Here is a 15,787-nt window from a genome sequence, read left to right as displayed (position 1 = left end):
AGGAAGGAGGATGTAGATTCTAGAGACAATAAGGAGGTATAATCAGTGAACTTTGGCAGTTTACTGGATGTGAAGGGACCTTTATGGTTAAAGAATGAGGGAGGGAACTAGCATTGATTAAACACCTACTATATACCAGGCTCTATGCTAAGTGCTTTACAAATATGATCTCATTGGATACAACAACCCTGTGAAGTAGGTGCTGTTATTATCCTTGTTTTACAATAGAGAAACTGAGGCAGACAGAGGCTAAGTGACTTGTTCAGGGTCATACAACTAGCAAATATCTGAGGCCAGATTTGAACTCAGTTTTTTCTGACTCCAGGCCCAGTGTTTTGCCCACTTTGCTACTGAGCTGCTACTAAGGAAACTAGAATTCCAGGTAAAAAGAACTCATCTCGGGGCAGCTAGGTGGCGTAGTAGATAGAGCACCGGCCCTGGAGTCAGGAGTACCTGAGGTCAAATCCGACCTCAGACACTTAACACTTACCAGCTGTGTGACCCTGGGCAAGTCACTTAACCCCAATTGCCTCACTTAAAAAAAAAAAAAAGAACTCATCTTAGATGACTGAGATTTTCAACTTGGATGACTAGAAGAATGGTGGTATCATTAATAAAAGTTGAGAATTCAGGAGGAGAAGCAGGGTTTTTTTTGTTGTTGTTGTTGGGCTTGGGGAGGAATAGAAATGAGAAGTGTGGCTTTGGGCACATCGGGCTCTAAATGTGTTGGGATATCCAGATGGAGGTGATCAGCTGGAAATTGGAAATGAAGCAACATTTGACAGCCTTGAATATTAAAAGTGACCACTGAAGCTACGGAAGCAAATGAAACTGCTCTGTAGAGAAAGAAGAGAAAAGTACGAAATCATTTCTTTGTGGAATGCTCATATTTGAAAAGTAGAAGGAAGAAGTAGACAAAAATATGAGAGTGTGAGAGTGAGGGGGGGGGGAGGGAGGGAGGGAGGGAAAGAAGAACCAGTGTCGCTTCAGGAAAGTCAAGGAAGGAGTTTCAGAACAAATAGGGATGTTCAGAAGAGGGATAAAGTTTGGAGAAAGGGATGAAGGGTTCCATTATGGACATGTTGAGTCTGAGATGTTTACAGGACATTCAGTTTAAGCTGTTAAGTAGGTAATTGGTGATTTAAGACCAGAGCTCAGGAAGGAGACTAGAGAGAGCTATACAGATCTGTGAGTAATCTTCATAAGGATGATAGAGGACTTCTTTGTAGATAGTGCTCTGGTTTAGCGCTCAGGTCCATGGAAGTTGATGAGGTTATCAAGCCAGTGAGCATAGAGTGAGAAGAAATGAGGACTTAGGATAGAACCTTAGGGTACACTCACAAATAGGGGCCACTCAGTGGGGAGTAAACCAGCAAAGGAGATTGAGGACAAGTAGGAATTAAACCAAGGGAAAACTATGTCACAAAAACCCAGAGAGGAGATAGCATCCAGGAGGAATAAACAGCATAAAATTTCATAAGGAAGACAAGAAGGATGAGGTTGAGTTGACAGATTTAGCTATTTTTTTGTTTTGTTTTGTTTTTTGTTTGTTTGTGGTTTTTTTTAGTGAGGCAATTGGGGTTAAGTGACTTGCCCAGGGTCACACAGCTAGTAAGTGTTAAGTGTCTGAGGCCGGATTTGAACTCAGGTCCTCCTGATTCCAGGGCCGGTGCTCTATCCGCTGCACTACCTAGCTGCCCCCAGATTTAGCAATTTTTAAGAGATTAGTTAGTAACTTTTGAGAGCACAGTAGCAGTTGAGTAATGAGATTGGAAACTAGCCATCAAAGAGTTGAGAAATGAGAGGAAACAGAGGTGAGTATTGAGCTCTTTCTAGGATGTTGTCTAAGAAAGGGAGAGATAAAAGGCAAAAGCTTGAAGGAATGGTAGGGATGTATTTCTTTGTTATCAATGGAGAAGGAAATGGCAAACCACTCTAGTATCTTTGCCAAGAAAAAAAACCAAACCTATGGACAGCATTGGTGTCATATGTTCCAAGTGGTCACAAAGAGTTGGACACAACTGAATGACAGATTTCTTTGTTATACTGGGAAGAATCACCAGGATGTAGTTAAACTCAGCCCTGTGGATTCCACAGAATGGTAGCTCTAGTGAGTTTTGTTTTGTTTTGTTTTTTGTTAAGATGGAGGTGACTTGAGTGTATTTGTAGGCAGATGGGAAGGAACTAGTAGGGAGAGATTGAAGATTTGAGAGAGAGAGAAGATGGTTGTGGAGGTGATCTGTTGAAGAAGACAGAAGAGGATGAGATCATGGTTGCATTTAAAGAGGTTGGACTTGTTGAAGAGAAGGGTCACCTCTTCAGAAATTAAAGGAGGTGAGAGGGCAGCTAGGTGGTGCAGTGGATAAAGCACCAGCCCTGGATTCAGGAGGACCTGAGTTCAAATTCAGCTTCAGACACTTGACACTTACTAGTTGTGTGACCCTGAGCAAGTCACTTAAGCCTCATCCCCCCCCCCCGCCCCAAAAGGGTGAGAATAGAGGGTTATGTCAAGGGGAAAGGGAACTCATAGAGAATGACATTTTTTTTTTCAGTGAAGTATAAGAGAGAATTGCTTCACCTTCAAAGACTTCCTTAGAAATCACATACCTAGAAATTCTTCAGCAAATACAAGTCAACAAGCATTTTTTAAGTACCTGCTATGTTCCAGACACTATACTTAGTGCTGAGAGATACAAAGAAAGGCAAAAACAGTTCCGGCCATCAAGGGGCTAACAATTTACAAGGAAACAACATGCAAACAATTATGTATAAATAATATATACGGGATAAATTGGCTATAATCTCAGGGAAGACACTTGCATTAAGTGGGACTGAGAAAGGCAGTGGGTAGGATTTGAAGCAGGTAGCATTTGATCTGAGACTTGAAGGAAGTCAGGGAAGTTACGAGGTGGAGATGAGGATGAAAATTATTCTAGAAATGAGAATCAGCCAGTGAAAATGCAAGGAACAGCAAGGAGGCCAGGATCACCAGCTCAAACAGTCCCTGGACAGATTAAGGTATAAGAAGACTGGAAAGGTGGGAAGGGGCTTTAAAGGTTACAAAGGGCTTTAAAAGTCAAACAGAGGATTTTATATTTAATCCTGTAGGTAACAGGGAGCCACTGGAGTTTACCGAGTAGGGTGGGGTGGTGATGAGGTCAGACGTGCTCTTTTTTTTTTTTTTTTAAGGGAATCAGGATTAGGTGACTTGACCAGGGTCACACAGCTAGTAAGTGTCTGAGGTCAGATTTGAACTCAGGGTCCTCCTGAATCCAGGGCCAGTGTTCTATTCACCATTCTAGCTAGCTGTCCCTAGACTTACTCTTTAGGAAGATCATTTTGGTAGCTGAGTGGAGGATGAACCAGAGTGAGGAGGTATGTATGAGGTGATGAGAGCCCACACCAGATTGATGACAATGTCAGAGGAAATAAGGGGGCATATATAAAAGATGCCATGAAGGGAAAATCAGCTGGCATTGACAACTAACTGAATATGAGAGGTGAGACAGAGTGAAGAGTGGAAGGAAACACCACCTGTGAACCAGGGGGACTGGGAGGATGGTGGTACCCTCAAGAGTAGTAGGGGGGGGCAGCTAGATGGTGCAGTGGATAGAGCACTGGCACTGGATTCAGGAGTACCTGAGTTCAAATCCGACCTCAGACACTTAACACTTACTAGCTGTGTGACCCTGGGCAAGTCAGTTAACCCCAATTGCCTCACAAAAAAAACAAACAAAGAGTAGTAGGGGGGCAGCTAGGTGGCGAAGTGGATAAAGCACCGGCCCTGGATTCAGGAGGACCTGAGTTCAAATCCGGCCTCAGACACTTGACACTTACTAGCTATGTGACCCTGGGCAAGTCACTTAACCCCCACAGCCCTGCAAAAAAAAAAAAAAAGAGTAGTAGAGAAGTTAGGAGGAGGGGAAGATGGGGGGAGAAAGATAATGAATGCATTCAATTTTGAACTTGCTGAGTTTAGGATGTGCACAGGACACGTAGTTTGAGATGTATAATAGGTGGTCAGAGATGTAAGACAGGACAGAAGAAAGGTTAGCGCTAGACAAACGAATCTGTGAACCATCTTCATGGCCAGGATACTTGAATTCATGGGAGTTGATGAGATCACTATGATGAAATAGTATAGAGGGAGAAGAGAAGAGAGTCTAGCAAAGAGCCTTGGGGGACACTTAGGATTAGCAGGTGCTACCTGGATGAAGATCCACCAAAAGAGACTAAAAAAGGAATGGTTAGTTAGGTAGGAGAGTCCGGAGAGAACAGTGTCACGAAAACCAAGAGAGAAGAAGTATGAGGAGAAGAGTGATTAAAAGTGTCAAAGGCCACAGAGAGTCAAGAAAGAAGAAGACTGAGAAAAGACTATTAGATTTGGAAATTAAGCGATCACTGGTCACTTTGGAGAGAGCAGTTTCAGTTGGATGAAGTAGGAAACCAGAAAGCAGAGTTAAGAAAATGAAAGGAAACGAAGTGGAGGCACTGATCGTAGGCAGCCTTCTCAAGCAGCTTAGTCATGAAAGGGAAGAATATACAGGAGATTTGATCCATCTATCCCCAATAGAATGGGGATAGGTGGATCAAATGAGGGTTTTTGAGGATAGGGGAGACAAGGGCATGTTTGTAGCCAGCAAGGAAACAGCCAATTAATGGGGAGAGATGGAAGACTGATAAGACAGTAGAGACGATAGAGGGGACAATCTTCAGGAGAAGATGGGATGGAATGAGATCATTTATAGGTGTAGAGGGGTTTGCCTTGGCAGAGAGAAGTACTGCCTCTTGGAGGGGTTAAGTAACTTGTCCAAATCCCACAGAATTGGAAGAGTCTGAGAGAGGATTTAAACTCAAGCCCTGAATCCAAGTCCATTACTCTATCTACTATGCACATAGCTGATATCCTCAGGTCTAGGGTGCTAAGATGCGGATATAAATAAGAATGACTGAAAGTCCTGGAGAATCACCCTCAACTTCTACATTACCAAGAGTCATGGCCCTTGGGGAAACGCTGCCTCAAAGACCTTTAACCTTTTTTATATGGTAGACTCCTTAGGCAGCCTGGTGAAACCGATGGACCCTTCCTTGGAATGTTTTAAATTACATGAACTGAATGCATAGGATAACAAAGAAAATCAATTATATTTTTTAAAAAATCCAACAACTAAGTTTATGGGACCCAGGTTAAGAACCGCTGGTGCCTCAGAACTTGCTCTCCATTCACTCAGGCTCCCTGATAATCTGTGTCAAACCCACTTGCCCAGGAAGATGGTTATGTTTCCTCCTCTCATGCCAAAGGTTTGTGCACAGCTCTAGCCTGGGGTTCCTCTGCAAGTCATCCACTTACCTGCTTCTCCACCTCTGCCTGCAGTTGAGTGATGAGCTCTTCTCTGCCTCGGATGGTCACCAGCAGCTCCTGGTACTTTTGGTGAAGGTTGCCTTCAGGCTCAAAGCTCTTCACATTGACGAGTTTGATCTTCTCCATTGTACCTACCTAAAAAAGGGTGTCCCTCTCATGGAATAAAGAATGGTTGGAGGGGCAGCTAAGTGGCTCAGTGGATAAAACATCGGCCCTGGATTCAGGAGGACCTGAGTTCAAATCTGACCTCAGACACTTGACACTTGCTCGCTGTGTGACCCTGGGCAAGTCACTTAACCCTCATTGCCCCACCAAAAAATAAATAAAAGTAATATGAAATTTCTGTGACTTCTCCTTTTCCCTTTTCCCCTTTGAGATTATTTTTTAAAAAAAAGAATGGTTGGAAGAGGCAGATGAGGGAGGGCAGGTAAAGTGGGATGGGATCTTAACTTACGTCTCAGGCACAGGGCCCCTATTTGGTGATCTACAGGTAGCTCTCAAGTAAGGCAATCAATTGATTAATCAGTTATTTATTAAGTACCTACCTAAGCACTGAAGAGATATGGTCAAACAGACATGCCCTTGAAGGAGGTTACAATGGAAGAAATTGGCATTAAATTCTTTTAATTAACCATTTGGTTGGGGGGGGGTGTATGGAGATTGATGTGCTAGGGGCCAAAGTGGAGTTGTGGGAAGGTGTCCTCTCTGCTCTCCCTCTCTCTTATACTGACCCCACAGAACCCTGCCCACAGAAGAAGTGCCACAGGTATAGACTTCTTCTCTCAAGGGCCAATCACCCTAAGCCATGAGCCTTTGAGAGTCTGAGAACGTTGGACTACTCTGTTGTCCTGTGCCTCTGAGGAGATTTCTTACTCTCTCATACATACCTAAGGGAGCCCCCTTTCAAGCAGCATCTGGGAAAGCCGGAGCTCAAAGGCCTCTGTTTTGACTCCCACCCACCTTCCTCCTCTCCTCACACCTCCAACAGCCCTTACCTGTGTTTCTGCATTTTCTGCTCTGTGTTCGGCTTCCAAGAGTCTTTGCTCCAAATCTTGCATCTGTGTGGCCAAAAGGAAAGGGGAGGAGGTGGGTAGTGGCACAGGAAATGGCCCTATGGGATGAGGAGGCATGGTGTAATGGAAAGAACGTTGGATTTAGAATTTAAAAAAACCTAGCTTTAGGGGCAGCTAGGTGGCACAGTGGATAAAGCACTGACTTTGGATTCAGAAGTACCTGGGTTCAAATCTAGCCTCACACACTTAACACTTACTAGCTGTATGACCCTGAGCAAGTCACTTAACCCTCATTGCCCTGCAAAAAACAAAACAAAACAAAACAAAACAAACCAACCAAAAAAACCTAGCTTTGAACTCTGGTTCCACTATTCATTAATTTGTTGATTTTTGGCATGTCGTCTTACTTCTCTGATATTGGTATTAGCTATCTCACCAGTCTGTCCCAAGGAAGGTATTTAATAAACACTAAATCTTTATTTTATCCCCAACCCTGATGTTGGGAAAGATTGAAGGCAAAAGGAAAAGGGGAAAGCAGAGAATAATATGGATAGATAGCATTATGGAAACAACAAACATGAACTTGGAAGATAATGGAAGGGAGAAGGGCCTGGTGTGCTATGCTCCATGTTGGTCACAAAGAGTTGGACTGAACGACTCAAAAGCAAATCTTTATAAAATTGAGCTTTTTTTAATTCTTCCACTAAGGTCTTCCTCCACTGAATAATAATAATAGTAATAATTCAGTCATGTCTGAATCTTTGTGACCCTGTGGAACATCCTGTCCATGGGATTTTCTTGGCAAAGATAATTTAGTGGTTTGCCATTTTCTTCTCCCGTGGATTAAGGCAAACAAAGGTTAAATGACTTGCCCAGGGTCACACAGCTAATAAGTGTGGGGACCAGCACATAAAAACCTCAAATAACAATTAATTCTTTACATAAGTGTCAAGTGTCTGAGGCTGGATTTGAACTCAGGTCTTTCTGAAACCAGGGCCAGTGCTTCATCCACTGCATCACCTAGCTGCCCTGTTCATTCTTCATTTTCAAAGGGGACCAATGATATCATGAGCAATATCCTGATTTTCACATGAATTGGATTAAAGTGAGGCAGAATTGTGCAAAGTTTTCAACCCCACTCTCTCTTCCAGAGTCATCAAAGTCCAGTGGCAGGACAAAGGTCAGTCTGATTGGCAATGGCCCGGGATGCAGTAGATGACCCTGGCATCTTTGATGTCTGACTGAGCTCTAAGAGCTCTATAACACCTGCTTCAGCCACCTTCATGTCATTGGAACAAATTGTTTTCATCCACCCATTCTGCTAGTGGAAGTCTTCACATGCTTGGGTTAGACATCCCCTAACTCATTGACAAGTCTGAGGCCTGTTGGTTACCCTCCACCTGGTTTAGCCCATTTGCCAAGACAGTTTTATAGGATATGACCACTGTGCATGCTACAGCTTTTTGGAGCCACAGGTGCGAGTGTTGGGTTTGTAATTATGTTTAAAGCCTAGAGCATTTGGCCACTGGGCAGTGCTGTCCTGGAGGGACTAGTCCGGTTCAGTGCTCATGTCTCATTTCCTCAACCTTGGCCCCATCATCTCTGGACATCTAGTCCTTTCTGTGATGACTCAGCCAAGGGTGTTTCTTCCCTTCTGAGGCCCTCTTTCTTCCCCTGCCCCCAGCCTGGGCCTCTGGTTTTGGAATCTCCTAGGAATTAGTGAGCTGGTCAAGCCATTCTTCAGTTCCTAGTTCCTCCATCCCCTGACACCTCTTAGTATAAATCTCACTTTCTCAGAGAGCACAGCGATAAGGGAGGAGCGTCTGGGCCCATAGGTTGCCTTAGAACCCAGTTTGAAAATTAATAAGAAGGGGAAGCTAGGTGGCACAGTGGATAGAGCACCGGCCCTGGATCCAGGAGGCCCTGAATTCAAGTCCAGTCTCAGACACTTGACACTTACCAGCTGTGTGACCCTGGACAAGTCACTTAACCCCAATTGCCTCACCAAAAAAAAAAAAAAAAGAAAGAAAGAAAGAAAGAAAATTAATAAGAAAATAAGGAGCCAGCTCCTCCTTTACTGTGGTCTACCGAGGGATTTGATACTTCTTTCAGAGAAAAGTAGGGTGAGGACCCTCAATAACCAGTAGGAAGAAAGTACCCCTGAGCTTTTACCTGGAAATACTGCTCTTGCCTATAACAACTTTTTTTTTTTTTTTAAAGGGCAATGTGGGTTAAGTGACTTGCCCAGGGTCACACAGCTAGTAAGTGTCAAGTGTCTGGGGCTGGATTTGAACTCAGGTCCTCCTGAATCCAGGGCCGGTGCTTTATCCACTGCGCCACCTAGCTGCCCCGCCTATAACAACTTTTAAAAAGTATATCTTTTTAATTTATTTTGTTAAATATTTCCCAATTACATGTACAAATTTTGAAAATGTTGAGTTCCAAATTCTCTCCCTCCCCCTCTGCCACCCACTGAGAAGTCAGGCAATATATCGATTATATATATATAAAGTCATGCAAAACATATTTACATATTAACCTTGAACACCTGTACTTCTCAAACACTTGTATTACTCTCCCCTTTATGTACTTTCCCAAAACGTCCTTACCCGCCCTGTGAGACAGGGGGGTTTTGTGTTTGTCATTTGAAATATCCCTACTGTTCTCTTTCTTCCTTTTGTTCTGCTGCTTTTCACAATGTCACTCCAGCTTCAGTAGCTCTTGGAACAAAGGTTGCTTTATCTTTCGTGCAGCTAGGTGGATAGAGCACTGGCCCTGAAGTTAGGAGAACCTGAATTCAAATCTCATCTCAGACACTTACTAGCTGTTTGATCCCGGGCAAGCCTTAAACACATCTGAGGCCATCTCCAGTCATCCTGATGTATATCTTGCCACTGGACCAAGATGGCTCTGGAGGAGAGAGTGAGGTTGGTGACCTTGCACAGTCCTCCCTCACTTAAATACAATTCAATGCAAGTCATGACATCACCCTGATGTCATGGTCCTTTTTGAGAATGAAGGACAAACGACAACTCCATCTTTAAAAGGATATAGAGCGGGCAGCTAGGGGGCGCAGCGGATAAAGCACCGGCCCTGGATTCAGGAGGATCTGAGTTCAAAGCTGGTCTCAGACACTTGGCACTTACTAGCTGTGTGACCCTGGGCAAGTCACTTAACCCTCATTGCCCCCCCCCCAAAAGATATACAATCTTCACACTTGGAGAATGTCCAAGTGTCATCTGGAAAGAGTTAAATGCCATGTCTGGAGAGACCTTTTGTGAGTCAGAGATAGAAAGGACTAAGAACCTTTTTCTTAACTAAGAGACCGAGTTAACTTGTCAGTTGGAAAGAATGTGAAGAAACATTTTGAGAAAACGTAGTTTAACTCCTTCTGGGAAGAAGACATTTGAAGGAAAATGTTGTTCTTTGAAAGTCAAATCCTAGAGCTATGCTTGCAGTGTTTGTGTAGGAGTCAGTTTGTGTAACCTACAGTTAGAAAAGGGTGACATTAACTGTGATTTTTCTCACAGCTGATATGTTGCTGAAATATTTAAATGTCTTTTCATTATTTTTTACACTTTGAATAGTCAGTAACATTGATGTTTGTTTAATCCTGCAAGACCAGGATTTGACGGTGAAAGAAGATCAAAAGTTTATGGGAAAAGAGGTTTCTCTGGTTTTTATTAACTAGGGTCAGCATTCAGAGCTAATTAATTAGTGAGAAAGACTGCACACTTCTACTAATTTATAGAAAAATATGAAAAATCCTTTGATTGCCTTAGAACCCAGTTTGAAAATTAATAAGAAGGGGAAGCTAGGTGGCGCAGTGGATAGAGCACCGGCCCTGGATCCAGGAGGCCCTGAATTCAAGTCCAGTCTCAGACACTTGACACTTACCAGCTGTGTGACCCTGGACAAGTCACTTAACCCCAATTGCCTCACCAAAAAAAAAAAAAAAAGAAAGAAAGAAAGAAAGAAAATTAATAAGAAAATAAGCCAATCAGGGAAGGGTGAGGGTTGGTATGGTTATCAGTGAGTGAATAGCATAGTCACCCCACATAGGGTACAAAAGAATCACAAGACTGTAGAATTGGAAGAAACCTTTGAGGTCATTTAATCCAAGGCTCTTATTTTAGAAACGAAAACCAGAGAGATATAATGACTTGTCCAACATAAGGACCAGAGCCAGGACAAGAACTGAGGTCTTTTGGTTTAAAATCCACCATTATTTCTTCTGTGTCCTATTAGATGTTTTGCTTTCTTTCTCCCTCCCTCCCTCTCCCTCCCTCCCTCCTCCTACACCCCCTTTCCTCTCTCTTTTTAGCCTTAGAAATCAAGTTTGTTCTAGGCCTGGTTCAGGGATCGGGATAGGCTCAGAGTGTCTTTCTAGACATCCCTGAGTCTATTTTGGTATGGGCCCTATATGGCCACAGAGTACCATCAGGATCAAGAATGACCTGGCGGGGGGGGGGGGGGGGGGAATAGGTGGCACAGTGGATAAAGCACAGGCCCTGGATTCAGGAGGACCTGAGTTCAAATCTGGCCTCAGACACTTAACGCTTACTAGCTGTGTGACCCTGGGCAAGTCACTTAACCCTCACTGCCCTGCAAAAAAAAAAAAAAAAAAGAATGACCTAGGACTGGGGCAGCTAGGTGGCGCTGTGTGACCCTGGGCAAGTCACTTAACCCCAACTGCCTCACCAAAACAACAACAACAACAAAAACCAAATCAACAGTAAGAATGACCTAGGACTGGGCTACACTCCTCAATCCATTCATGGTTCACGTCTACACTGAAAGGACCAGGCCAGATTTTGGACTGGCCTTTGGAGGGATTCAGGGAGATCTTTTCTGATTTCTGATTTCTGACCCAGTACTCTTTCTACCACATCACATGGCTTCCCATGTTTCAACGACTGTAGGATGACTTAATCACAGCATCAACAGAATTCCCCTTCATGCTCACTTCACTTGCTTCACAGGAATGTTCTTAAGAGTTACATGCAGAATGAGAGTTGGCCATCTCTGATTTATACTATGGAAAAAGCCAGGGACAGTGTCCTTTTATGCTAGTGCAATGAAGATCAATGGAGGGGAGGGGGAGAATAATACTAACTAATGTAGTATCAGGTTTAAAAAAAGCTCACAGGTATTTGCTATTTGCTCTAGCACTAGAAACATGGTCACATACTATAGCCAACTGGTGTCCCATTTGCAGCAATGGACAAATACAAGATGGAGATGGGGATAGCTAGGTGGCGCAGAGGATAGAATACTGGGGCTGGAGTCAGAAAAATTCACCTTTGTGAGTTCAAATCTGGCCTCAGACATTTATTAGCTGTGTGACCTTGGGCAAGTCACTTAACTTTTTTTTCTTTGCCTCAGTTTTTTCATCTGTAAAATGATCTGGAGAAGGAAATGGCAAACCACTCCAGTATCTTTGCCAAGAAAACTCTAAATAAAGTCATAAAGAGTCAAACATGATTGAGAAACAACCAAACAACAATAGACACAAGTGTATTTCTAAACCAAGATCTTTATAACAAGGTATGGTAAACTATATATTCCTCCTCATTCGTCTTCACAGCTCAGCCAGTAGCTATTTTCTCAGGGTTTTAAGGTTTTGGACAACAGTTTTCTTGTCCTCTTGAGAAGAGAATTTAGCCATTTGTGTGGCTTACACATTTACTTACTGTGTGGAACACACAGTACTGACTCCCACCACCTCCTGCCTGCCACTCCTTTTTCTCTTTGGCATCTGGTAAAGTTATCCTGTTCTGTAGAGATCTTGACCTTCAGGCAGTTGCTACGCAGCAATCAGAAGATAACATTACAAGCTGATATTATGACTATGAGCATTTAAAAAACCCATAATCTGAAAAAAAATAATCAGGAGAGTCCTTGAGGTTCCTGGCAAATTTCCCACAAGCTCCTGAATTGAAGTAGCTTTGGAATATTCATCTTGATGGTGAATCCCTATACTCTACTGTAGCTCCAAGAACAATAGATGGCATGAGCTACCTATGAGCAGGAATACTTTTGGTGCCTAATCAACTTAATCTGGTGGGAATAATGATTCTTTCTATTGTATGCGTGGAGAAACCAAGACACAGAGCAGGACAGTAAGCCGGTGATAGAACCTGTGGGCATGGGTTACTATTTTCTTTCCATTTAGATCCAGTGGACAATCAGACAACGTGAAGAAGCCAACAGGTGGAATATGTTGTTGGTAAAGGAACTGCCGTTTTGATCTATTGAATGTGGTCAGTTGAGACTTAATGTTAGCACATATTTAGCATCATAGGATTTTAGGCTTGCAAGGACCTTAGAGATAAAAATGAGTTTAACCACCTCATTTTACAAATATGGAAACTGAGGCCTAGAAAGGTTAAAGGACTTGACCAAGGTCACTCAGCAAGTTATTGGTAGACCAGGACTAAAATATAGGTTTTCTGATTTCTAACTCAAGGCTCTTTCTACCATATCACATTTTTTCTCCTTTGTCATCTTAAGGCTTTCAAAAGAAATTTTTATTATTTTTTGCTCAGAGGATTAACACAATTCTCTTCATGCTTACATTAAGGAGTACATATAAAGCCCTTTGGGGATAAGTGGTGGTCATCCCTGATCAAGTCTGTCTTACCCCTACATAAGGATTCCTAGACAAAGTGTCCTTAGCTGTCCTTTCAACCCAGACCACTATGGGTTGGGGCGATGCTAACCAAAGTGCCGTTAGTAAGGACAGTGGAGAGGGATCCGCTTTCATCTGCTGGGAACCTCACTTGTGAATCAATAAGCAAACACCCAGCCCAACAGCAGGTTACACTGACCTTGTGAAATGCTCTTGGCACCAACCTGGTACTTAACTCATGATGCTTAGCTCCAAAAAGAAAGCCTCAGCACTGTATCAGATGAATTCAAAATAACTGCCACTCATGGGAGGGCAGTGAAAGCTCTGCTTAGGTTAGAATGGCAGAGTGGAGCCAAGGCAGGGAACTGGGGGGATCAGAACAACAAGTGCTAGTGGGAATTGAGTGACCCACACTGACTCCATCAGTTCTAGAGCTAGCTTAGTTCCTTTTCTATTCAATTATGGGCATGGTCCAATTTCTGTCCTGTGAGAAAACTTTATTCAATTGTGGTCATTGTGAGAGGATTTTGTTGCATTGTTTAAACCTAGCCCTGAGTAGCTGGGACTCTGGCCTGCCTCTGCCTGGGGCTTAGAGACCCTTGACTAAGGACCTAAATTATGCTGACTAGAGACACAGTCAGATCCAAAGATTGACACAAGGAATTTTCTCACAATTATACTTCTCAAGAAACCTGTATGTCTTCTCTGAAAAGTGCCTCCATATTGGTTAATCGGTTATTGTTTCCACATTCTTTTGATTGAATACAGACATTTGGGGGCAGTGGCACACCTCTTTTTCTGATTTTAGGACATTGTACCTGTTTATTCTCTCCCTTCTAACTTGGAAAGTCCATAATCTTTCCTCCAGTTAGAAATCAGATTACCTAATTGTATCCTGGTTGACTGTTTTTATTAATTGGACTTATTTGATTAATTGTTTTAATACATAAAGAATCTGTCTCCCCCTGTCTTTGGGGTCCAGTGCCATGCTGAGGAGGCCTGGTCTTGATTTGTTATGCAATTGGTATGAATTGTTTAATAAATTGATATGCTCAGAAACTTGAACCTTTGTTTTCTCAGTCATTTCATATTTCACCTGCCACACAAGGCACCTCAATTCTATGTATAGACCTGCTTGTGGTAAGGTTAGTAACCTGAGGTAAATTACAAGTTTCTCTCCATACCTCAACATTCTGGGATTCAAAATTCTTGCTATCCTCTCCCCCACAAGAATGTACATGTATAGGTACTGTCCTACTTGTACAAAAATGACAGCAAGAACCTACCAGTAATGGCTACAGTTGCTCTAGCAGTGGTGATAGCTTTTCACCAATTCAACCATTTCTTTTGCTTTGTTTCCCTTGTGGTCAAGGGTATACGTTTTCAAGATAGCTGGCTGAAGTTAGGGATATAACCTGGGGGCATGTGACAAAGCAAAACTAACTGGATTGATTTTTCAGTCTTGGTCTCTTTAGCACAATGTTTTTGCCAACTGAGCCAAACCAGCTATTGACTACACACAATTAATCCTGATTTTAAAAAAAGCTAAAGGATCTTCAACGAGTTCCAAAGAATCAATATTGTTAAAGGAGTTACCACATGGACATTAAAGCAGGACTCAATTAAAATGGATCAGATTTGAAATGTCTCAATTTAGAACTATGTGTTCTATTCAATTTTTAAAAAAATTTCTCACCCGCACTTTTTTTTTTCAGAGCAATGGGGGTTAAGTGACTTGCTCAGGGTCACACAACTAGTAAGTGTCAAGTGTCTGAGGCCGGATTTGAACTCAGGTCCTCCTGAATCCAGGGCTGGTGCTTTGTCCACTGCGCCACCTAGCCGCCCCCACCACAGATTCATTTTAAAAACAATTATATAAATTCTAGTAGGATGATGAATTTTAGAGCTAGAAAGGTCCTTAGTAATCATCTGGTTTAACTCTCTCATTGGGAAGGAGTTGAGGGAAGTGAGACATGTTCACATGGGTATAAGTAGCAGAAATGGAATTCAAACTTAGCTCTTAACTGGAGTTCCAGTGTTCTCTTTACTATATACCGCTGTTTCTTCTCTAGTAATATGCTATTAGACTCCAGAATCATAGCAAAGTATTTCACAGAATCACAGAATATCAGGGCTGGAAATTTTCAATGCCCATCCAGTCCAACCAGTGCCCCAAAAGAATCCCATCTACAACAGGGTAACCAACAAGTGGTCATTCAGTCTATTTCCAATGAGGGAAGAACCCAATACTTGCTAAAGAAGTCTTGGCTCAAAATCTAGTTCTGCTTCTTGGTCATTTATGAGACTTTGGGAAATGTATTTACTATTTTTATATTAATACCTAATTTATGAAATGGAAGTATTAATATTTGTATGACCTGCCTTGTTGAGTTGCTGTGATGCTCGAGATGATGTAGGTAAGGCATTTTGTAAATCGCAAATTGCCATATAAATATAAGCTTTATTTATATTATTTATATGAATAATATTCCATATGTTTTTATATATATATATATATATGAACATATGTAGCATGTGGAAGGTAAGTAATGCAAGCCCTGTGGACTGTGAAGGAGGGGAAGTCCTGTCTGCCATTACAGCTTGCTTCATAGAAGGAAAGGACTAGGGGTAGTAGGAAGCAGTGAAGTGTAATTGAGAGAGTGCTGGATTTGGAGTGGGGAGATGGGTTCAAACCTTACTTTGCTACCTGTATGACCCTGGGTAAGATAGATAACGTGTCTGAGGTCTCAATTTCCTAATCTGTAAAGTGGGGTGGTAGAG

At 42.5% G+C, this 15,787-nt stretch overlaps 1 protein-coding gene across 4 annotated transcripts in view; it reads right to left on the bottom strand.

The window, feature by feature from the left end:
* Positions 1-15,787, bottom strand: part of PLEKHH1 (pleckstrin homology, MyTH4 and FERM domain containing H1) — a 115,798-nt gene that overhangs the window by 51,590 nt on the left and 48,421 nt on the right. For all 4 annotated transcript variants that reach the window (XR_006354990.1, XM_043988369.1, XM_043988368.1 and 1 more), the window contains exons 3-4: positions 6,358-6,420; positions 5,351-5,497 (exon numbers count right to left, since the gene is read on the bottom strand). Coding sequence is in view for 3 of the 4 variants with exons in the window: in XM_043988369.1 (XP_043844304.1) it covers positions 5,351-5,497; positions 6,358-6,420 (210 nt within the window). In the remaining variant the exon portion in view is untranslated. The remainder of the gene's footprint in view (positions 1-5,350; positions 5,498-6,357; positions 6,421-15,787) is intronic.

This window comes from Dromiciops gliroides, chromosome 2 (assembly GCF_019393635.1).
Source record: "Dromiciops gliroides isolate mDroGli1 chromosome 2, mDroGli1.pri, whole genome shotgun sequence".
Lineage (NCBI taxonomy): Eukaryota > Metazoa > Chordata > Mammalia > Microbiotheria > Microbiotheriidae > Dromiciops > Dromiciops gliroides.
This window is presented reverse-complemented; position numbering and strand designations above follow the sequence as displayed.